This window comes from Anopheles darlingi, chromosome 2, assembly GCF_943734745.1.
Source record: "Anopheles darlingi chromosome 2, idAnoDarlMG_H_01, whole genome shotgun sequence".
NCBI lineage: Eukaryota > Metazoa > Arthropoda > Insecta > Diptera > Culicidae > Anopheles > Anopheles darlingi.
This window is the reverse complement of record NC_064874.1, coordinates 49,846,903-49,866,902: the sequence shown is the minus strand read 5'-3', so window position 1 is coordinate 49,866,902 and position 20,000 is coordinate 49,846,903. Positions and strand designations below refer to the sequence as shown.

Sequence of the window (20,000 nt, the reverse complement as noted above, 5' to 3'; positions counted from 1 at the left end):
CTGCAGTGATAGTCGACATGTATCTTACTGCAACCTACCATCAAGATAAATCACAGAAATAGTCGTTGATTTGGAGTGGTAGCCCATATTTGATCAACCAACAGTTTTACTAACTCCCAAGCACCAGCTGGCATGAGTTTTTCATTAGCTTCATTTTAATCCTAATTTTAATTAGCCCCTACGCTGCATTCCTGTATTTTTATAGATTTTATAGATTTATAGGCGTGAAGTTATCTTCGAATGTCGACATTTTATTAATCTAATCGCTAATCAATAATCAATGAAGTCGTTAATAATGATCGGTTTTGACTGCACGTGTCGGTTATCATCCCATTCGAAATTGCCCAGAACAGCGTCCAGTGTTGTCAAGCCTTTTTGTGTAAACGGTTCTTCGAGGATTATTTGCTGGAGAAAAGCAAGATCACTCGGTGAGAAATTCTGGAGTTTTGTTTGGATTAAAATTTCAGTTTCAAAAGCATTCCCTTTAGAAACTAAATGAAGAATGTTGTAGATAATTTTATTATTAATAATATATTTAGAGGATGCTCCTCTTTAGTGCAGTGGGCTGGTTATATGGGGTTGATGAACAACGTGGCTTAAAAACGTGGACGTGGCTCAGCGTTCAGCACGTTGATCGCATGCTTGGGCTTGATCAGCATCAGCGATCTTTTCGTTCTTTCATTTGGAAAAGAGCCGTGTTTCAAAGAGGAAGCGGATCGGTTCGCAGGTAATACAGGTATCAGAAACGCTGCTGGCCACCTGTTGAAACGCGCCGATACGAAACCGTTTCAATCTTCGGTACAATTGAGTTTGCCACTGCTAAGCTACCAGACTAAGGCAGATGGACCCCTTCAGGAGTAAAAGATTATTCTGCTATATTTGAGGGGCACTTTGTCGAATCACTGGCAATTGCCTCGATCAAAGCAGATAGAGTGAACCGGAAATGGAGTTTTGCTTCTTTCCTGCATGAGAAATTTTCCCCGTGCCTTTGCAACTTCTACATGTTGCCCATTGGCCTCGAATTTCTCGTACAGCTCTTCGCTATCGTAGCTGATGGCAAATAAAAGAAAAACACATTTTGGAACATTGCTGGTTTAAGAATGTAGCTTTTATATTTATCACATGGAAGACTGTTCGGCATGTTGCTGCAAGTGTTTCTTTAGGTCATGAAACGTTTTGGGATGGTATGAACATTGGTTGCATTTCAACGGAGCGCTAATCCAGGCAGTTAACACTGGCTGAGGTAACCACTCAATGCTGCCGTGGGTGCGCAGCCTTTCAATAGCAACTAGACAACAAAGGAATGGAAAAATAGAATACTCTATACTCTAGTCTCTTTAGCGTATTCATCGAGTGTGTACGCGTACAATGCTAACCTTCGGTTTGCAAGAAAAAATCTGTGTGAAATGCATTCCATCGGTACTTGTCCCGCAGATGCGGCGAATGGTAATCTTTTGATACGACATGCAAATGAAGACGCCGTTGAGAAGGTCCCAGATGGTATCCCAAATCGAAACGTTCGGTGGCAAGTCCAGTTGATTTGGCCGCTTCCAAGCCCATCTCATGCATATGCTGTAGCAGTGGAATGTCCTCCGTTCTTAGCTAGAAACAAAACGTTTTGCAGGTGGTTTATCTACGACAATCTAACGATTATCCCTTCTTCGCCAACGCGCTTACCTGATACACCGATTCTATATCCTTTCTCGAAAGCACCAAGAAATGGAAGGATGCTGCAGGTAATAGGTCCAGGATTACAACGCACTGGTCTGAGGATAACACATGATATTGAACCGCATCTATCTTTTTTATTAGTTCATGCGAATTTGGCCTCCATTCCATTCTTTTTGGGCTGATTTCACTGAAAATGTAAGCCAAAACATTCGAGCCGCACTGAAATAGCCAGCAAGTGTCACGGTTTCGTCCGTCAACGAGGGATAGGAGGAGGGGTATTAATAAGAAAACATTTCGGATGAACCTTTTGATGATTAAGCAAGGTCAAGGTTAAAGGTCGACACATAAACATTATTCGATCGATCATTTACTTCATACCATTACTTTTTCCATAAGTTTTTCAACGTTTTCAAGCCTCTAAGGTTGAACGAATAACTATATGAAAGGAGGAACCAAACCTTGATCGTATTCAATCGCACTATTGATTCAATGCGCGATCATCCCAAATGCCTTCAGGAAGATGCTTTCTTAAACTTAAACTTGCCGCGTAGATGCGGTGAATTGTAATCTCTTGATACGACATCCAAGTGAAGACGCCTCTGCGAAAGTCTCTGTCGGGAGTCCAGTCGTTTTGGCCGCTTCCAAACCCATCTCATGCATATGCTGTAGCAGTGGAATGTCCTCCGTTCTTAGCGAGAAATAAGAGTTTAACAAGCAGTTTATTTACATCAATTTTCACCTCTCGCGCCCTACTGTTTTCCAATCACTTACCTCGTAAAGCGAATCTATTTCCTTCTTCGAAAGCACCAAGAAATGGAACGCCGCCACAGGCAACAGATCCAGCATCACAACGCACTGGTCCGAAGTCAGCACTTGATATTGGGCCGAATCCATCTTTTTTATTGGTTCTCCGGAATGAGACTTCCAATTCATTGTTGCGCCGATTTCACTGAACGTGTAAACCAAATATTGCGAGCCGTGCTGAAACTGGCTAAACTCCGCGACATAAACGACGTTGTTTTCAGTTCTGACTCCTTCAAGCAGCGCTGCTACTAAATGGCACTGATTATGTTCAGCTGTAACGCGAAATATTTACTAGAAATAAAATTTATTTCATAATAATACCGTGTACAAATGGATGCATTCCGGTTCCGAAAGTGACCGTCAAGTCGATGTATTTATCATATGCCTTTCCATATTCCAAATAAGATGTCCCGGTTTTATCCCGTTACACTTCGTCCTAAAAACTTTCAACAGCGTTGGTTTGAATCACAAATCTTTTCTTACTAACCGACAATAATTACGGTTAACGTTCGACAATTATTTCCTACACGCAACAGGCACAGATCGTGTGGTTGGTGAGCGAAGGCTTATACATATTCAACTGCTTTTTTCCGTACTTTCTTATTGAAAACGGTTGGAAAAAAGGAACACGGGTGGCATAATAAATAAATGAAAAAAAAAAAAACAAAAATATTAAGCTTCTACAATTGCTCTACCTATTAACTGCGCCGTTAAATACATCGTTCACAGTTGAAATGCGTAAAGGCAACCCTGTAGTTTCTGTACTGGCAACAAAGATTTCACTTAATGGCACCGAGGGAATTGGAATCACTGAACACATAATCTAAAGTTCCGCGGCCCAGAAGAGATCGTTAGCGTACCATTCGGGTGTGGTAAGCGTTGGCAGTAGAGCGATCCAGCCGACCAGCCCCAGGACGTAGGAAGCGATGAAAAGATACTTCTTGTGGTCCGTTTGCGATTGCACCTCCTGTACGTCGGGAAAACCCATATGGTTGCAAAAGGCGTGCACTATAAAGGGTGCAATGAAATGTCCCGACCGCACGAACAGGTAAGATGAGTAGATGCCAAAGATGGTGGTGTAGAAGAACTGGAAAAACGATACTATCAACACCTCCTGCAACGGACGTCCGCCCTGCAGACGTTCCTTGATATGGTGCAGATGGGCCAGCCCAAAAAGCAGCGGCGTGATAAGCATCGCAACCGATGGTCGAAAGGTTTGCAGCAACAACGGCAACATGCAGGCCCGAAACGTAAATTCCTCAGAGAGCGGTGCGACCAGATGGTTACGCAGCCAGACAAGGTTCCGGACGGCATTCACCCAGTACATCGGCTCGGAGTAGATCCGCCATACGCCACTGGTCAGCTGCACACTCAGCGGTCCTAGAAAGAGCACCATCGTCAGAAGTAGCGGGACAAAGGTTGCCGTGAACAAGCCATCCGTCCGGAAGCCTATTATCTGCCACATAGTGTATCGTTTCAAAACGGCTTCGCTTGTGAGGCCAATCACAAAGAAGGGAGCCACAAACATAACCACGGAGACGCTGAAAAACCGACGTTTGATCGTCGACGGATGGTCACTAAAACACGAGAAGGGGATGGGTTATTGAGCGAATGAAAAACGCCACGGCAACGGTCTCGGCTGGCTACTTACCGGTCATGCTTGGAGTTCCACACGTACAAACTGGCCACGTAAATAACGGCTATCACAAAGCAGGCACCAACCGAAATGAATGCCGGTAGAAAGATGAGGCCATCGGTGCCGTTGTCGGTGGCGGCGGGACTGTGTGCAGGATCCATCTCTTGGTGTGCCATACCGGCAGACCAGATCCTCACGAACAGATCCCAGTGCTGCAGTAGAAGTACCAGCTGTTCCACTTTTGCATCCGTCGTCCGATCAGCACTGGCTATAAATGGTACCACCTCGCTAGATGCGGGCGAGGATGCGGGCTGGTGTCTCGGTGTGCCCGGAAAGAAGTGCAGGGAAATGTGAAATTATGAGGATTGTAAAAGGCCACAGGGTTGTAAAAGGAAAACCCGGATTTCACACACACGCCGCGCTGTCAGGGGGCCGCTGCGAAACGTCAAAGCAGCTTTGTTGTGAAAATTTTCTTCTTCGTGCAGCATCCAGAAGAGCGAGTGAAAAACTGCTCAAAGTGGGCCGTGGTGTGATTTTTGGCGAGCTACACGACCCCAAAATGAGGCCGAGTTGGACGAGAAGCGGTTGAGACAATGTTTGGGCAGGATTGCGCTAACAACGGCTGGTAGAATTAGTATTACTCCGCAGGCAGTAACCCCATCCCCAGTACGTGTGTTTTCTTGCGTGCGTGTGAAATCCGGACGCAGTGCGAGATCGGAGCAGCGAGCGATGGCGTTCTCCAACCACGTCGGAGATATTGTGCATCTCAACGTTGGAGGATCGAGGTTTTCCACCTCGCGCCAAACCCTGACATGGGTTCCGGATACGTTCTTCACTTCGCTGCTGAACGGGCGCATCTCAAGGTATGCACGGTGGTATACCATCAGCTTCAAGCCAAGTGAAAAGCAACTTCTTCGACTTCCAGTCTGCGTGATGAAACGGATGCCATCTTCATCGATCGTGATCCGAAGCTGTTCAGCCTGATTCTGAACTATCTACGAACGAAGGAGATCGACATCCGATCCGTCGACATTCGGGTACTGCGTCATGAGGCCGAGTTCTACAACATTGCCCCACTGATCAAACGGTTGATGCTGTGCGAAGAAATGGACCAGTCCAGCTGCGGCGATGTGTTGTTCTACGGATACCTTCCAGCGCCGAGTAAGCACACATGCGTGCATGGAAAGCGCGTGCGGATATGGTATTATGTTGCACTACAATATGCATCTTGATCAATTTTAGACATCCCGATCCAGGAACTTCCGGTAGGCTCATCCTCTGCTAGCTCGCTAAGCGGTGGAGCGATGACGACTGGTTCCAATGTTTCATCGGGTGCGGCTTCCCAACCCAAGGTGGAACCGCTTGCTGGCCCATCAGGCCTTGGACAGGTACATCCACCTCAACCAGGCTCTAGTGTGCATGGCGCAGTAGCACAGCAGCCACCACATTCCGCTCTATCGACCGCCGGTGTAACTGGACCGAATCCTAGGCCCGGATCCATGGTAAGGGTGCCGGAGTTTGCGCAAGGAGTGTCCTCTTCTTCGTCGGGTAGCGGAAATGGGCCGTCCGGATCGAGTGGTAGCAACCGACACGCGGGTCACTCGCGAAACTCGTCGTGGGATATGCGAGTCTCATACAACGGAAACGGCAACCGTAATGCTCAGTGGGCTCCTGGTCACTCGCGCACCGCTTCGCTGGACATGATGCGCCATTCGCGCAACTCTTCCGTTGATCTCAACAAGTACGTCCGGAACGAGGTAGGGCTGGTGTTTGGCCCGGGTGCCGGTACCGGAGCGGGCTGGGCTGATCCGATGCGAGTGCAGATCATCAAGGCCCATCACAACTGGATCTCGGTCGCGTATGCCCATTTCGTCACGTGTTATCGGCTGAAGGATTACTCCGGCTGGCAGCAGATTTTCGTTTCGCCGTACATCGAGTCGACGATCGAGCGAATTGCCATCAATGCCAAGATGAACCTGGCCACATCTGCCGGCGAACAGTCGCACAGCAAGATGGTCGCAATCTCTTACGGCAGCCAGATCCGGCTGTGGGGAATCTCGGAGGATGGTAGCAAGATGGAGGTCGGCACCTTCAATCTGCACGTACGCGTCGAGTATCTGTTCTTCATTGGCAGCCAGCTGGTGGCGCTTTCGTCGTCCGGCAAGATTGGTGTCTGGCACGCGATGACCCAGCACTGGCAAATTCAGGATCTCGTTCCGATACTTTCCTTCGATACGGCCGGCTCATTCTTACTGCTGGGCTGTAACAATGGCTCGATCTACTATATCGGTTAGTCGGAATAGTTTCAAATAGCCAAAAACCAACCGATGCCAAACCGATGGAATACGCACTGATGCTGGTGTATGAATGTGCTTTCAGATATGCAAAAGTTCCCGTTACGCATGAAGGACAATGATCTGCTGGTCACTGAGCTGTACAAGGATCCATCCAACGATCACATTACAGCAATATCGGTTTACCTGACGCCCAAAACGACAAGTATGTGAAGTTCAGTCTTGCGTGTTAGACCATAATTTTATGATTTCATTCACTGCCCCTAACGGTATCGCAACACCAAGCACACTAGTAACAGTATCGCCTGCACGGTTATCACAAGCTTGCAAGTACTACTAGAATTCCTTATCCACAGCGTGTACCCCCCACAATCGAATCATCACGTTCACCGGAAATCCCCTAAACTGGACACTCTTTTCGTGCCGATACAGTTACAGTTTTTTCAGTTCGAGATCAATCGGATCATTCTCCACTCTTTTATCAAAAAAAAAAAAACATTTGTACTGGCGCATTATGCTTTACTTTTTTTGTTCAAAATTATTTTCTGTTTTAATTCTTGCCTCCACACTGTTCGTGTTTGTAGAGCAATCATTCGTAGCTTTTCTTTCGCCTAGCATCCGTTTCTTCTCCTACACTGATCCTTGCTTTCTCTCGCTGGCTATCTATTATCGCGTTCCGTTCTCGTTCTGACGATATTTTTGATGTTTTCTTTTCTTCTTCTTTTCGGCTCATCAGCCGCGGATCGGGTGAAGGAAGGTAGGAAGTTGATCGCGAAAAGAGTGTCCGCTTTGAGTCCGAGTCCGATAGTGTTTCCCGTTCTGTTCATGTTTTCATGTTTTCCTGGTTTGTCACTCTATCTCACTGAACCGTGCAGAAGAGCATATAGTTGGATTGTGTTCGTTTTGGCTTTTGTTGATTGTTGGTGTTTGCGGAGATTGTTTCGGGAGCTTCGGTCGCTTCGCACTTGTTCGCAGTGCATGTTTGTGTTTCTGTGTTATGTGTTTCGTGGTTTACTCCATGATTAGATTTATGTTTTATTTTCCTGGTTCCTTTCTATAAAACATTGTACGGGTTTGATCTTTTAGAAATGGGGCACTTTCAAATGAGTGCATTTGTACAATTATTCATTCGATCGAAAAAATAATTCCTGCAGTAAAACGGTTTCTATTCTGTTCGTCATTATTTCATCATCGCATCATTCATGCCTCATTGTTCGTTGTTTGAAATACTTTCTCTCTTTACCTCTGATACTGCTCATCAGCTGGTGCACACCTAATTCACTGTTTTGGCTAACCGATACCGATTTGGTAAATGTTGCTACTGGCTGTTCCCTACCATCAATTTCTTCTCATTGTCATCCAATATTTTTCCATTGAAATGGACTATGGATTTCACGTTCTTGAAGCTGGAGTAATGACAACCTGCCTGTTGTAGTAAAATCAACCTTAAAGCTTCCGTTTGTTGAGAAACTATTTCTTGTATACTTCCGATCCAATTTTGGCACTAGTTTTTGTTTTAGCGCATGGTGGTCTACTAGCAATAACACTTATATTTTTCGCGGATATGGATTCGTCGAAAAAAGGGTCAGGATTCGATTCTTCTTCGCCAAATAATATTTGAAGATTTTTACAAAATGTTGTTTCGAATGACCTTCAATCGTAGTCGACGATCTTCGATAATTTTTTTTAATTTCAAATTTAACTGGCCCATTTCTAAATGATCAAAGCATTAGTGTCCACAAACCGGAGTCTCATTTGTTCATGACTAATTAAATCACTTGTTTGTTCCATCACTGGCAGGTCTCTCTGGCAATTGGATCGAAATTGCTTACGGTACACGTTCCGGTTCGGTGCGGGTCATCGTGCAGCACCCGGAAACGGTGGGGCACGGGCCACAGCTGTTCCAAACGTTCACCGTGCACCAGAGCCCGGTGACGAAGGTGACGCTGTCGGAAAAGTTTCTCATCTCGGTGTGCAGCGAATATAATCACGTGCGCACTTGGCAAGTACCAAGATTTCGTGGTATGATATCCACTCAACCCGGATCAACGCCTGAGGCATCGTTTAAGGTAGGAACGATGATTCTCTCTGAACCCGGCGGAGCCATTTTCCTACGTTTTAGTATTTCCCGTGTTTGTAGATTGTTTCACTGGAAGCCGTGGATTCGACGTACAGCTACTCGGCTGGTAACGATTTCGGACCATTCGGAGAGCAGGATGATGAGCAAATCTTCGTGCAGAAGGTGGTTCCTGATACCGATCAGCTTTACGTGCGGCTTGCCTCCAACGGTGAACGCATCTGTCTGATCCGGTCAGTGGATGGCACGACGATCACGTCGTTCTGCGTTCACGAATGCGAGGGCTCATCCCGGATGGGCTCGCGGCCACGACGCTTTATTCTATCGGGACACTGTAATGGTGCCATTCAGATGTGGGATCTTACGACGGCGCTCGAGATATCGAAGAGAAAGGATCAACCGAAACGAAGCCTGGGAGGCCCGTCAGCAGATGAGCTCATCCGGGAACTGGATCAGTGTGATCTGAGCAATAGCCACTGCTCCACGCCTTGCATGTCTCCCTGTCCTTCGGCACTGTCCGGTTCCGGTATCGACGCCAGCAACGTAGGGAGATTGAAACCGTTTAATGTGGCATTCTTGAATCAATCTGCAGCAGCCGCGGCGTCCGCCACATCTTCGCAGCCGGTCGCCGGACCAGCGAATGCGCAACATGGCCAGGTGGCAGGAGTGGTAGTGGCAGCAGTTGCACCACTAGCAGCAGCCAACCAGCCGGCAGAACAACCCAACTGATCTTCATCTCGTCGGCAGAGTGATATCTGAAGGTGGTTCCAATGTTTTTAACCCGAAAAGGAGTTCTAAAGTCAGTTAGAATACTGACATTTGGAAACACCCCTTATATATTTCTTTTAAAAGCAATTCCTTGCCCTGGCCATTCAGTGTCCTGTGCATCCGTTCGTTCTCGTTCCGGCCTTCTATGTGCGAGTTCTTGAGAAAGGCACTCTACGGTCACAGTGAATGCGTCAAACGCTTAGGCATAATTATCTAGGCAATATATATTTTATATAAAACGATTTTATTCAATTCATCTCGTAGTCGTCATATTTTTGGGGCGTGGTATTTACAGGCTTTGCAGACTTTGAAACAATCGCGTCACGTGCTGCAGATTCATCGATTGAGCTAGTTGCATGGCTGACATTCCATCGTTGTCTGGCACGTGGAAAAGGTCCGATCGGTATTTCAGTAGCAACGCGACCATCGAAGGCGAACCCTTTTGAACGGCACAGTGTAATGCTAATCGTCCATTCGAATCGGTGAGTGTTTGGGGAAACCGCAGTTCCCGTAGCACAAACTCCACTTTCAACATTGCAAAGTAGCTATCGCTTAGCACCGAATCGTGTAACATCGTAAACCCCTCGTAATCGGACCGGAACACATCCAGCTTGTGACGATCGATCAGATGCCGAAAGAGTCGATGACATGTCGGTAGATAGAAAGCGATGGTTCTCCCCTTCTGATCGCGGACATTCACGTCGAAACCATAGCGCACGATCAATTGATCAATCAGCGGCTGCTTACCGCTCATAGCAGCGAAATGTAACGAAGTAAGCTGCTCTTTTTCTTTTGTTGCGTATACATCGGAACCTTGCTCGATGAGAAGTCGAACGCACAGCTCATTACCACATAGCAGCGCGGTATGCAATACCGTTTCACCTTGGCACCGAATGTCAACGGTATCATACCGAGAAAGAAGATAACGGAATACGGCCTCATCCGGTGCATCATTGTTCCGGATGTAATAGTGCAAAAAGGACTCACCATATTCGAATCGCTGAGTATAATCGTTTCTGCATTGCCTGAGTTCTTCTAGACCTAAAGCCATGATGGATTCGAAATCTTCCGCAGCAGCATCTAATTGATGATTGCGCTCTTCCGTAGCGTCCAGAATAACTCCACAAACTTCTTTCAAGTATCTAACAACCTCCTGGTGGTCGTTTTGCTGCGCTTCGACGAGAGCACGCTGGCCATGATCGTTCTCGTCGTCTAAAAGCCGTTTGGCGAGCCCGAAATTTTCAAAAAGAGTTTGAACTACAGCCAGATCACCCCTAGAGGCGACTCGAATGAAGAGGTTGGTTGAATCAAGCTGTTTTTCTTCAATTAAACGATACATTTCGCATAGCAAGCCTCGATCGTAAAGTTGGTTGAGCAGTTCATAGGCCTCTTCGCCTTTCATCTCGGCCGAGGTGGCTGCTTCTAGTCTGCGGAACTCCTCGGTCGGTTCGAAAGCAAGATGTTCTACCAGATAGGCTGCCAGTTCGTATCGCCAATCGCCCACAGCATTATCGAGTGCAGAGTTGTCCCAGATGAACCGGTAGGGTATTGGTTCGCGTTCCGGCAAACGCTGCTCCTTGGCCAGTGTCAGCAACCGCATGGTTAGATTGCGATCGAACTCCTGATACACCGAGAGACAATACAAATCATACTGGCTGATCTGGTAGTCGGGTCGATTCTGCAAAATCCACTCCATGAGCGCTACACAGTTGTTACTAATGCAGACGTTGAACACTTCGCTCAATCGTGATGGTGGCATTGTCTGCAGTTTGAGAGTATTTGTCGCACTGACTGATGCTCCCTTGGCTAGAAATCGGTCGACGATTGGCCAATCCTCTCGATCATCCATCATTTCTAGCGGTGTCCAATTGTTCAGCTGTGGACAGCGTTGTTCCAGTTCAAACGCATTGGTATTCAGCAGCAAATCGGCTATTTCTACCGACTCCCGTATGATGTGTAATAGATTGCGCTGAAGATGATCGGTGTGCGAAAGCAGGGAATCGGGGAATCCTTGATCCACCATATTGCGAACCTGCTCTATATCTTGACGAAGTACTGCGAGGGCTAGCGCACTATGGCGGAAGAGGAGCTGATCGAACATATCTTTATCTACCGCATGATACGCTACCACGTCGATCTTTTCCGGATGACGGTATAGATAGCATGTGGCTAAAAATTGAAGGAGTGTCTGGTGCTTATAAAATCTCCTATCAACGTCAATTGGGCTAGTTCGGTCAATGTTACCAGCAACCTTTCTAAAACATTGTTTCTCGAGGTCAATCAATCGCTCGCTGTCGGCTGCTGCTGCTAGGTGGTTCCAAATGAAACGTTCCATGAGCTCGATCCAAGAACAGGACGCAGGTTGTAGGCTCTTAGTGTGTTCGAATGCTTCTGCAAGTGCAGCGAGGAAGAACACGTTTCCCCGTAGCCTTTCACCATACTGTCTGCAGTTGCTTTCGGTAGCATATCTTAGCATCGAATCTACATCGGTGATGCACTCCGTTTGTAGCAGCGTCGATAAGCATTCGCGCTGTTCTTGTTCATTTAGTGAAGGCATTGAGTGCCGTATAGGCGTATGGTTAGAGTGTGTTACGATTGCTTCCCAAAGCTGATCGTCTCCTACGATCCATACGGTCAAACGGCGGCTAGTGGCGTGATCGACAATATTTAACCACTTGATCAATGACTCTATCATGGCGCGCGAGCAGCAATCCTCTGTAGCATGATCTATGAGCAGCAGCAATTGACCATTTCGTACCGCGAACCGTTCATCTTCGGCAGTAGCACCGAATAGGGCGCATAATTTATCATCAAAATGATCCTTCTCGGCATGTGCATTCGTTCGTTGTAGCAGAAGATCGATTGCCTCGCTAGCATCCCAATGCGCAATCGCACGGAAGAAATCGGTTCGTTGAGAGGTGCTCTGGAGACTTCGTAGGTATGTAGTGCACCCGCTAGTTTCGTTTGCAGTGAGTACATTGAACCAGCCGTTCGCTGGCGGTACAACGTCTAGCTCGCGGAGTGGACCGACTGTGAAATGCTGTAGGATCGCCGTTTTTCGATCCCCTTTGCTTCGCAGCCAGAAAACCAACCCATAATCCTGCAAATACGCAACCTCGTGTACGGTAGCGTGCGTCGGAAAGGGGGCTTCAAACGGAACCACGTCGCTTATGAGCACCCAGGTACTCGATGTTACATCTTCTTCACGTTCGACGCAGTTTTTCTTGATGTATCTGTTAATACCTTCCAGCGATCCTTGCCGGACAATGAGCAATCCTAGGGGAGCGGACGCGCTTTCGTCGGTGGCAAATGCTGCAGCAAGTGCATCCAGCTGTATCCCACAAGTTGGTAGTGCTTCAATGAAATAGAGCCGTGATTCCGGAGTTGCATTTCCGGTAGTATACTTTTGTAACCCGATGGCATCCTGTAGCTGTTGGCGTAGTGTTTTTCCATTGGAAAACATTCTATCGTAGGCGCACTTTGTCTTCGTATCCGGCAACTCTCGGATACTGCTGATGACCGAGCGAACGTTTGATGGAATAAGCTGCAGAAAGGCCAGATCTATTGCAACACTTTTCATCACTGGCTTATCCGGAATCACGAACTCTCCTCCAATGCTCACATAGCAATGCACAGTCGTGGGTGGTTTGAGATCGAAATAGGCACAAGATGTGTAGGCATTATCATCATCCGAGAGTATCCTCGAGGAGGCTTGCTCATATTGCCGCTTGGTAAGATGATGTTCCAGTAGATGAAGCTCCGTTGCGACACCAGCTTCACTCACGATAAGCGCAACAAGATGATTCCTTAGCTTTTCCTGTATCTTTGCACCCGATACTAGCTTCACACTGTTCTTGGTGGACAAGTATCTGCAAAACAGAAAAGATAGAATTACAAAATATCTACAAAATCATGACACTATCCTACTAACTGTGATAAAATCCAAAGCGAAAATCGATCGAACGCATTTCGCAATTCTGGTTCACCGTAAGAAACTGTACCCATGCTGTTGCTTTGCCGATTCGCCCTTTCTGTTGCAATGATACGGTGTAGTATAGTGTTCTTATCCCCGGTAGTCGTTCCTCAAAGTCTGCTCCTACTCATCTTATCTTTTTGTGCGCTGGCAGAGACTGTCAGAGGTGCGCCCTAGTCAGTTGCCGACGGGTAACAATGTAATGCCTTGATGACTCATTGCTAGTGCTTGAGGGGCATGAGACTGACTTTGTATTGGCGAATTGGTAGTAATCGTAACACTCTATGCTCCTAAAAAGTAAAAATCAAAAAACACTTGTTATTCCGTTTTTCTGCCTTCTAGAATTAAAATGTATTTGATTCTTGATCGTGTGTCAGCGATGTGATTATTTTCGATAAACGACAGACAACGTATCTTTAACATGTTCATTAATTTACCATTCTTTTTATTGTATCACAATATGTACAAAACAAGGAGAAAGAGGCGGTCCAGCTCTGAATGAATGATAATAAAGGAGGGGGTCAGCTTTGACCCGAAACGTTGGTTACCAAGGGTTGCCATCAAGCGTTTCAAGGAGGGCGTGATCTATGCTGTGATCAGATATACCACCATCATGTGTCCAATTTAGTTTGGTGTATTGCTATCAGCGAGAATGATCGTTGGCATCATAATGAGAAAGGTGGTGGTGGTAGCAATAAGCCCGATGGTAGAGCTCATATTGAACAGATGGCCGTAGTGAAAGCGGCAATACCAGCCATACAGTATGAGAGCCGTTACCGCCAGCGTACCGATGTGAATAAAGTATGTTCCGTAGCGCGTTCGCGATCGTGTGCTTTCGTTGGGATGACCATTCGTATCGCGATTATCCGCATTCTCATTGCCTTCGTTGCCACCATCGTTTACACTATCACCAGCTGCGATATGGAAGCGGTTGTCTCCGCTTACCGTACCGCCATCTTGCTGCCGGTCACCACCGTTTAACGAAGATTTCTGATTGTGTATCAAACAGTGAACCACACAATTATCAAATAACCCACAAGCGGCCAGCGTTTTGGTGTCCGGCTGCAGCACGTGCCCGTTGAACACGAGCCGCACCAGCTTTTGGGCAGCCAGTTCGAGCGTAAAGTTGCGTCGCTTAAATTCACCAATACCCTCGTTCAGATTGCCTTCTACGAGCTTGGAATCATCGTTCAGATATTTGAGCTTGATCCGAATCGGCTTCACGGCGCTGCCCGCAGTGTTATCGGTGGTCACAGTTCCCATACCATTTGCAGCGTCAGCACGTTCCGGCAAATCTGGCCCACTAGGTTCGTTTCCAGCCGTAGGGGGACGCCTCCGTTGCCGGAGTTCACTGGACGAAGCCGATCCTGCTATGTCAGTGGGGGTAGAGTGGTGGCTCGCAACGTCCTGATCGGTGGCATCCATCTGACGAATGATTTCTTCCGGCCCCGCGTCGTGAAATGTATCAACGACGGCGGGTCGCACAACACTTGGGTAACCCTCGGTATCACTAAGATCGAGGCCGGTGGCCGATTCGGAAGCCTCGGTCAAAATAGACTGTGTGATATTGTCGATCGAGGAGGCTATGCTGTCGTTCTCGAGATCAAGACCCTCCGTTTCCGTGACGTTGGAGATGTTGGATTGCTGTGATGAGCTGCGCACTGCAACAAGGACGAGTGTGGTTTACTGATGCCAACGTCATCGTCTTTTTGTCTGTGCCACTTTACTTACGAATAATCGTTGTCACGTTATGCTGCGTATTCAAGCGGCGCAAGGGGAGCGTGTTCAAACGGCGCAAGTTGTTCTCGATCGCCAGTACCGCATCTTGCGCGCTGGGACGATCCTCTCTGACGTAGGTAGAGCGCCAAGCCAGATAGAGCACGACCAGTAGCAAAGCCCTCAAAATCCAATAGTTGAACAGCTCGTCCGTCTCGTCCAAGAAGGGCAACATTTCCCCGTGCAGCGGTACCAGCTCTGTTGCCTAGATCGCTTCCGGCCGAGCGGTTGTTCCTTGGTCAGCAATACGGCGCTTAACAAGCGAACCGGCTGGACATTCTGGAAAAGGCAGAGAACATTGAGCAGCCACAAATCGTGGTGGCCAGCTCAGGCGAGGAACGTAAACAAACCGTGGCGAGGAGCACGGAGAGCCAAATATCTTACATAAACTAGTGTTCCGGCGTTGATTGGATAATGCTGCACTTTCCCGTGATAGTGCTGGAAGTGCGCAGTGGTCAACGCCGTCCCTTTGAACCGTGGATAGTAGTAATTAATCGCGTAATCGCACCCGCTTTCACCTTTTCCTCTTTTCGACCCTTTTTTTACGACGACGACGTCGAATGACCCTCAGTTTTATAGCATTTGCTATAAAATACTCGAATTTCATAACAGCTCGACTCACTTAAGGCCGCCACACGTAGGAAGCCAAACTGGCGGCAACGGCTGGCTATCTGTGATTTTGTCGCAAGTAACGCATGCTATGTGTGGTAACCTTTAGCCGTTCGTTTAACTTGACCGTTACAGCAGCATCGGTACGGGGTAGGTTTTTAAATATTTCCATTTTCTTTCAAAGAAATTCTTTCAAAAATTTGTCCAATGATGCTTGAACTCTCTATTGTATTTTTAAATGAAATTGATCCAGCGCCACATTCCTTTGGTATGAATAGCTAAGGCCATTTCTCAATTTTAGTAAACAAGATAACTATTAATGCTGTAAATTTGCTAAACTGGAAGTTGGCTTTGGTAGTTTGGCTTTTTTATATTCATAGAATTCTGCAGAAAGTATGAAACGATATGGTTTGTGACGGGAACGGCATGAGCAAACCAGGATTGCTTGTGATTGCTTCAGGAACATACCAAATTTTTATTACTTGCAACACAAACTAACATAGTATCCATCTCTGTCCCCAAAAGGACGCACATTGAAAGTAGAAAAATACTCACGGCGGCATTCAAACATTTACATTAATCCTGCCAAGGGTGTTGTTATCAGTAGGAGCGGGAAAAGTTTTTCATAGTCCTGGCACCGGAGTGGAAAAAATCGCAAGGAAAAGATCGGCGCGCGCGGGATGCCACCCTAGCCATCCTAGAGCAAAGCGTTTTCTTTTTTTCCCATTTGTTTGCGTTCCTCACAAAGCAAGCCCTGGGGTAAGGTCCAGAGGAAAAGCGGCGGTGCGAATCAAGGAGTAGTAGCCAGCGGGAGTAGCGTTTTGAAGAGGACAAAGAACAGGAGCCAGTCACGCCAGGACGCGCCCCTGACTGCTGCAGGTAAGCAAACTATTTGCTGTATGCACTCTTGTTGGCCTCAAATCTAGTCATAAATCTAATCCAAAATTGAAAACGAGACCGCCCTGCGAGAGGATACATTAATTAGTCTTTTAATGTTGACAAATATCAACACTGCTGCTGCTGGGTGGGTGGTTGGGTGCGGTAGAGTGACCTTCCGCGTTCTGGTCGCTTCAATAGAATTCATTTTTTGGCCAAAGAGGTGGGCGATCGCAAAAGGGAAATAAAAATAACCGCATGATATTTATCGCTTTTGTCGCAGGAAAATTCACAACAAACGGCACACACAGTCACAACGTCATACACAGCACCGCACAGCCCCGTAGGAAAAATCCGGTTGCATCAACGAACGCTGCTGCACCACCGTTTGCGGCCAGTCGCCGTGGTCGTCGTCGTCGTCAAACGGTCTGGTGACATATTCCGCCAACGCTCTCGACGACGTCCGTTCCGCCATCCAACTGTGCCCAATCGATCGAACGACGACAACGGCAATCGCGGAAACCGCAAGGACCACGGGTGAAGAGTATGTGCACTTCGTCGGTGTACCGCGGAACGCATAAACAAATCGGTAATAGCAGCAGCCGGCCTAGCAGAGACGGTTGCTACGGTACGGTGTTACGAAGGAACGGTTGAATATGCTGTAAGAAGGAGGCGGTTGGTTAAAAATAATGAAAACGAAGGACCACTCGGTAGCCTCATCATCATCATCGTCGTCGCAAGGTGCACCAGTAGACACGCAGCTCAGGGCCGTAGCTAAGCAGTTCTTGTGCTGCACTCCGGTACGAACGATCCAGTGGAATGTGAGTAACAGCCCAACCGACGAAGAGGGCCTGGTGAAGTGAGACAAACGTAACGAACGACCGACCCCGCCACCGCGCGCCTTCAAGTGAGGAGTGTCCCGTGTGGTGTGTTCCCTTGGGTGATCGTGTATTCTTCCTGCCTTTTATAAGTTTCACCTGATAGTTTTATTTTCGTTTTTCCAATCCTTTTCTCCCTGACTGCCTATACCTATTATCTGCACACTCCCGTTATCACGCGCTAGGAATTGTTAGAGGGTCTAACCTGGGAAGCCCAGGAGCGGTTGCTGGACGCAACGGTTGATCATCCGCTGGTGCTACGGTACCCGCTAAGCATCGAGTATCAGGTAGCGTTTCTGAAGCGGCTCTTGACCGATCTGGCCGCGATGAACGTGGAACCGCACGATCGCATGTACGAGCGGTACTGTGCAATGATGCAGGCTCCACCTCCTACCGATCTGCCCCTGGACGATCCGTCGATCGGGCTTAGCTACAAGCACTACGAGCTGCCGCAAGGGCAAGGCGTCATTTCGCTCAAGGAATCGGGAGCATTCGTGTCCGATGGTACGACCGGCCTCTGCAGCTGGCAAGCGGCGAAGGCACTGTGCGAGCACATCAGCAACAATCGGGATGACTTTCAGGGACGGAACATTCTGGAGCTCGGTTCGGGCGTCGGGCTGGCCGGGATCTATCTCGCCAAGTGTTTCGAACCTTCGATCATCGTAATGTCCGATTGTCACAGTTCGGTGCTGGGAGCGTTGCGTGACAATGTTCAGCTCAACTTTCCGAATGCGGCCACGGTGGATTGTGATAATCCGCTCGTGAGTCTGCTACTGGACAGCGGCAACACGCTGATCGGTGTGATGGAGCTCGACTGGCAGTGTGTCAGTGCCTCGAACCTGTCGCAGCTAATCGAACCGGACGTGATCGTGGCGGCGGACATCGTCTACGATCATACGCTGTTCCCGGCCCTTCTCACGACCCTCAACTATATCTTCTGCCTATCGAACAATCGGTGCAAGTTCGTGCTGGCCTGCACCGAGCGCAATCAGGATACGCTAAGCGAGTTTCTGCAGCTGCTGAGTGAGTAGACAGTTCCAATAGCTCCAATTTTTGGCAGGTGAATCCGCTACTCACGTGTCCTCCTGCTTTTTTCCTCTCTTTTCCCTCGACAGTCACGGCAAAGTTTCGCATCAACGAGGAGTCGATTTCCCCATCGCGTCACTTTCATTGGGACAGCAGTGCATCTAATATTCGCATTTTCACGATATCACGCAGTTGAACAAGCGGCCAGATGCGAGCTTAGTTCGTTTGAACGTGTATACCCGTACTTCCAGTTACGCTTACTTTACGATCCAATTGGCTCTTCTTGATCTATGTGACCCAACTACACCTTTTCAATCAAAAACCCTTTTGGTAAATATCAATCTGCATCATCAATCTTTCTCCCTTTATCCTACTCTTCTATCAAGAATGAAGACAGTCGAAACGGAACATCAGTACGAAACGGTATCTGCCTTATATCAATTTTCTTCCTCTTTCTCCATTGTAGTAATACTAGTAATCCTTAGAACATGTACGAAACCAAAAAACGTATCTTTCTCTTCTCTATCTCTCTCGTACTATACGGCTTGCTCGTAACAAAGCTCCTCTTTTTACTATCAAAACGAAACTACAAAACCACACCAGCAACAGAAAGAGATATCTCTCCGACCAATACGCAATGACCAAATGGAGTGGCCCAGCCAGAACCCCATCGCAGGTGACCTAAGAAAGACATATGATTGAATAATGCCGGAACAGTAGCAGTGATTCCCTAGGGTAGTATATACATACCACAGCTGAGCGATCGTTCGTCGAGGATAGAAAAAAAAACCTCCGAAAGAAAAACGAAACACAACCAAAAAAAAAAAAAGACAAACGGAAAGTACACACCGAAACTACCGGAAAGCGGAACAACTTTTTTTGCGTCCTTACATACGTTGTTTAGTCGATAGCAGCAGACCGTGTGCTTTGTATGAGCGAATAAAAAAAGTAAAATATTTATATATTACTAGCTTTTCACCCACCCTACGTGTGTGTGTGTGTGTGTTGCTACTTGTGATAGAGGAACGATACCTGTATTAAATTTGCTATTTGAATAAGAAGTTTTCGTTTCTTTGCGATGACCTGGTGTTGTTCTTGCCGGTAATATGGTATCCTTCTGTCGCAGAAAGAATCCTTTCGCCGCTCGCAATCGAGTGCCGTTGTCCTCCAATTCGTTATAATTACCGGTTTACCCAGCCCATAAACCAGAGAGTCTCCTTCGTCTCTCGTCACGTACGATGTTAACTACTGTTCTGTGTATCCTTCTCTTCAACGCCGGTATGAAGACTTCGTCATTTTGGGATAGTCTCCAAGTCTCAGCTATGCGAACCGCATGTTACAGTGGCATTCTGAGTGACTTGCAATGATCGGCGGTGAATATCTTCACTATCAATGCTGCTCCTGAAAATGTGACCCTTTGCCCAGAATTGCCGTTTGTGCCTTTTTGCAAACACTTCCATCTACAGGATACGATTCGATTTGTTACAAACATAGCTAATATAATGTCTCTAATTACCGATGCAGTGCACAAACAAACTCCTTAAAGACAAACTATCAATTAACATGCCATTGAATTGAAAATGAATATTAAACTTCGTCAATGCTAAGCAAG

At 47.2% G+C, this 20,000-nt stretch overlaps 6 protein-coding genes across 10 annotated transcripts in view; 2 read left to right on the top strand and 4 right to left on the bottom strand.

Annotated features, from left to right (window-relative positions):
- The window catches only part of LOC125959290 (aprataxin), a 1,330-nt gene extending 1,158 nt beyond the window's left edge, over positions 1-172 (bottom strand). Inside the window, exon 1 of the mRNA XM_049692108.1 lies at positions 1-172. This exon is cut by the window's left edge and continues 566 nt beyond it. The gene's annotated coding sequence lies outside the window, so the exon portion shown is untranslated.
- Positions 173-1,541: 1,369 nt separating this feature from the next.
- On the bottom strand, positions 1,542-4,524 carry LOC125950054 (CAAX prenyl protease 2). 4 transcript variants are annotated; one of them, XM_049677642.1, is made up of 3 exons: positions 4,127-4,524; positions 2,443-4,052; positions 1,542-1,597 (listed from the first exon to the last, which is right to left on the bottom strand). In XM_049677642.1, the coding sequence occupies exons 1-2, from the start codon at positions 4,285-4,287 to the stop codon at positions 3,299-3,301; spliced, it is 915 nt and encodes a 304-aa protein (XP_049533599.1). In that variant the 5' UTR covers positions 4,288-4,524; the 3' UTR covers positions 1,542-1,597; positions 2,443-3,298. The 4 variants fall into 4 exon arrangements, with proteins under 4 accessions (XP_049533599.1, XP_049533601.1, XP_049533598.1 ...); XM_049677644.1 differs by having other exon boundaries at positions 1,565-1,590; XM_049677641.1 differs by lacking the exon at positions 1,542-1,597 and adding an exon at positions 2,146-2,359.
- A 63-nt stretch (positions 4,525-4,587) lies between these two features.
- Positions 4,588-9,506, top strand: LOC125950022 (SH3KBP1-binding protein 1). The gene is made up of 6 exons (XM_049677583.1): positions 4,588-4,974; positions 5,037-5,272; positions 5,354-6,400; positions 6,491-6,610; positions 8,206-8,474; positions 8,546-9,506. The coding sequence occupies exons 1-6, from the start codon at positions 4,841-4,843 to the stop codon at positions 9,209-9,211; spliced, it is 2,472 nt and encodes an 823-aa protein (XP_049533540.1). The 5' UTR covers positions 4,588-4,840; the 3' UTR covers positions 9,212-9,506.
- LOC125950016 (uncharacterized) lies at positions 9,501-13,552 on the bottom strand. Its single transcript, XM_049677573.1, has 2 exons — positions 13,182-13,552; positions 9,501-13,119 (listed from the first exon to the last, which is right to left on the bottom strand). Exons 1-2 carry the CDS (start codon positions 13,253-13,255, stop codon positions 9,540-9,542), a joined length of 3,654 nt encoding a protein of 1,217 aa, XP_049533530.1. The 5' UTR covers positions 13,256-13,552; the 3' UTR covers positions 9,501-9,539.
- Positions 13,553-13,638: 86 nt separating this feature from the next.
- LOC125950048 (transmembrane and ubiquitin-like domain-containing protein 2) lies at positions 13,639-15,559 on the bottom strand. The gene is made up of 3 exons (XM_049677634.1): positions 15,384-15,559; positions 14,955-15,278; positions 13,639-14,884 (listed from the first exon to the last, which is right to left on the bottom strand). The coding sequence occupies exons 2-3, from the start codon at positions 15,172-15,174 to the stop codon at positions 13,848-13,850; spliced, it is 1,257 nt and encodes a 418-aa protein (XP_049533591.1). The 5' UTR covers positions 15,175-15,278; positions 15,384-15,559; the 3' UTR covers positions 13,639-13,847.
- A 693-nt stretch (positions 15,560-16,252) lies between these two features.
- LOC125950052 (protein-lysine N-methyltransferase EEF2KMT) lies at positions 16,253-19,541 on the top strand. Of its 2 annotated transcripts, none has more exons than XM_049677637.1 (4): positions 16,253-16,487; positions 16,768-17,305; positions 17,548-18,385; positions 18,478-19,541. In XM_049677637.1, exons 2-4 carry the CDS (start codon positions 17,174-17,176, stop codon positions 18,582-18,584), a joined length of 1,077 nt encoding a protein of 358 aa, XP_049533594.1. In that variant the 5' UTR covers positions 16,253-16,487; positions 16,768-17,173; the 3' UTR covers positions 18,585-19,541. The 2 variants fall into 2 exon arrangements, with proteins under 2 accessions (XP_049533594.1, XP_049533595.1); XM_049677638.1 differs by lacking the exon at positions 16,253-16,487 and adding an exon at positions 16,589-16,707.
- Positions 19,542-20,000: the final 459 nt, after the last annotated feature.

What these genes read in the sequence shown, in the direction of transcription:
- LOC125950022 (XM_049677583.1), top strand. Translation starts at nt 4,841, where the DNA reads ATGGCGTTCTCCAACCACGTCGGAGATATTGTGCATCTCAACGTTGGA. An exon ending in CGGATACCTTCCAGCGCCGA is followed by an intron (nt 5,273 to 5,353) that starts GTAAGCACACAT and finishes GATCAATTTTAG; the next exon opens with ACATCCCGATCCAGGAACTT. An exon ending in TGGCTCGATCTACTATATCG is followed by an intron (nt 6,401 to 6,490) that starts GTTAGTCGGAAT and finishes ATGTGCTTTCAG; the next exon opens with ATATGCAAAAGTTCCCGTTA.
- LOC125950052 (XM_049677637.1), top strand. Translation starts at nt 17,174, where the DNA reads ATGAAAACGAAGGACCACTCGGTAGCCTCATCATCATCATCGTCGTCG. An exon ending in TACGAACGATCCAGTGGAAT is followed by an intron (nt 17,306 to 17,547) that starts GTGAGTAACAGC and finishes ATCACGCGCTAG; the next exon opens with GAATTGTTAGAGGGTCTAAC. An exon ending in CGAGTTTCTGCAGCTGCTGA is followed by an intron (nt 18,386 to 18,477) that starts GTGAGTAGACAG and finishes TTCCCTCGACAG; the next exon opens with TCACGGCAAAGTTTCGCATC.
- LOC125950054 (XM_049677642.1), bottom strand. Translation starts at nt 4,287, where the DNA reads ATGGCACACCAAGAGATGGATCCTGCACACAGTCCCGCCGCCACCGAC. An exon ending in TGGAACTCCAAGCATGACCG is followed by an intron (nt 4,053 to 4,126) that starts GTAAGTAGCCAG and finishes CTCGTGTTTTAG; the next exon opens with TGACCATCCGTCGACGATCA.
- LOC125950016 (XM_049677573.1), bottom strand. Translation starts at nt 13,255, where the DNA reads ATGGGTACAGTTTCTTACGGTGAACCAGAATTGCGAAATGCGTTCGAT. An exon ending in TCGCTTTGGATTTTATCACA is followed by an intron (nt 13,120 to 13,181) that starts GTTAGTAGGATA and finishes TCTGTTTTGCAG; the next exon opens with ATACTTGTCCACCAAGAACA.
- LOC125950048 (XM_049677634.1), bottom strand. Translation starts at nt 15,174, where the DNA reads ATGTTGCCCTTCTTGGACGAGACGGACGAGCTGTTCAACTATTGGATT. An exon ending in TAACGTGACAACGATTATTC is followed by an intron (nt 14,885 to 14,954) that starts GTAAGTAAAGTG and finishes TCCTTGTTGCAG; the next exon opens with TGCGCAGCTCATCACAGCAA.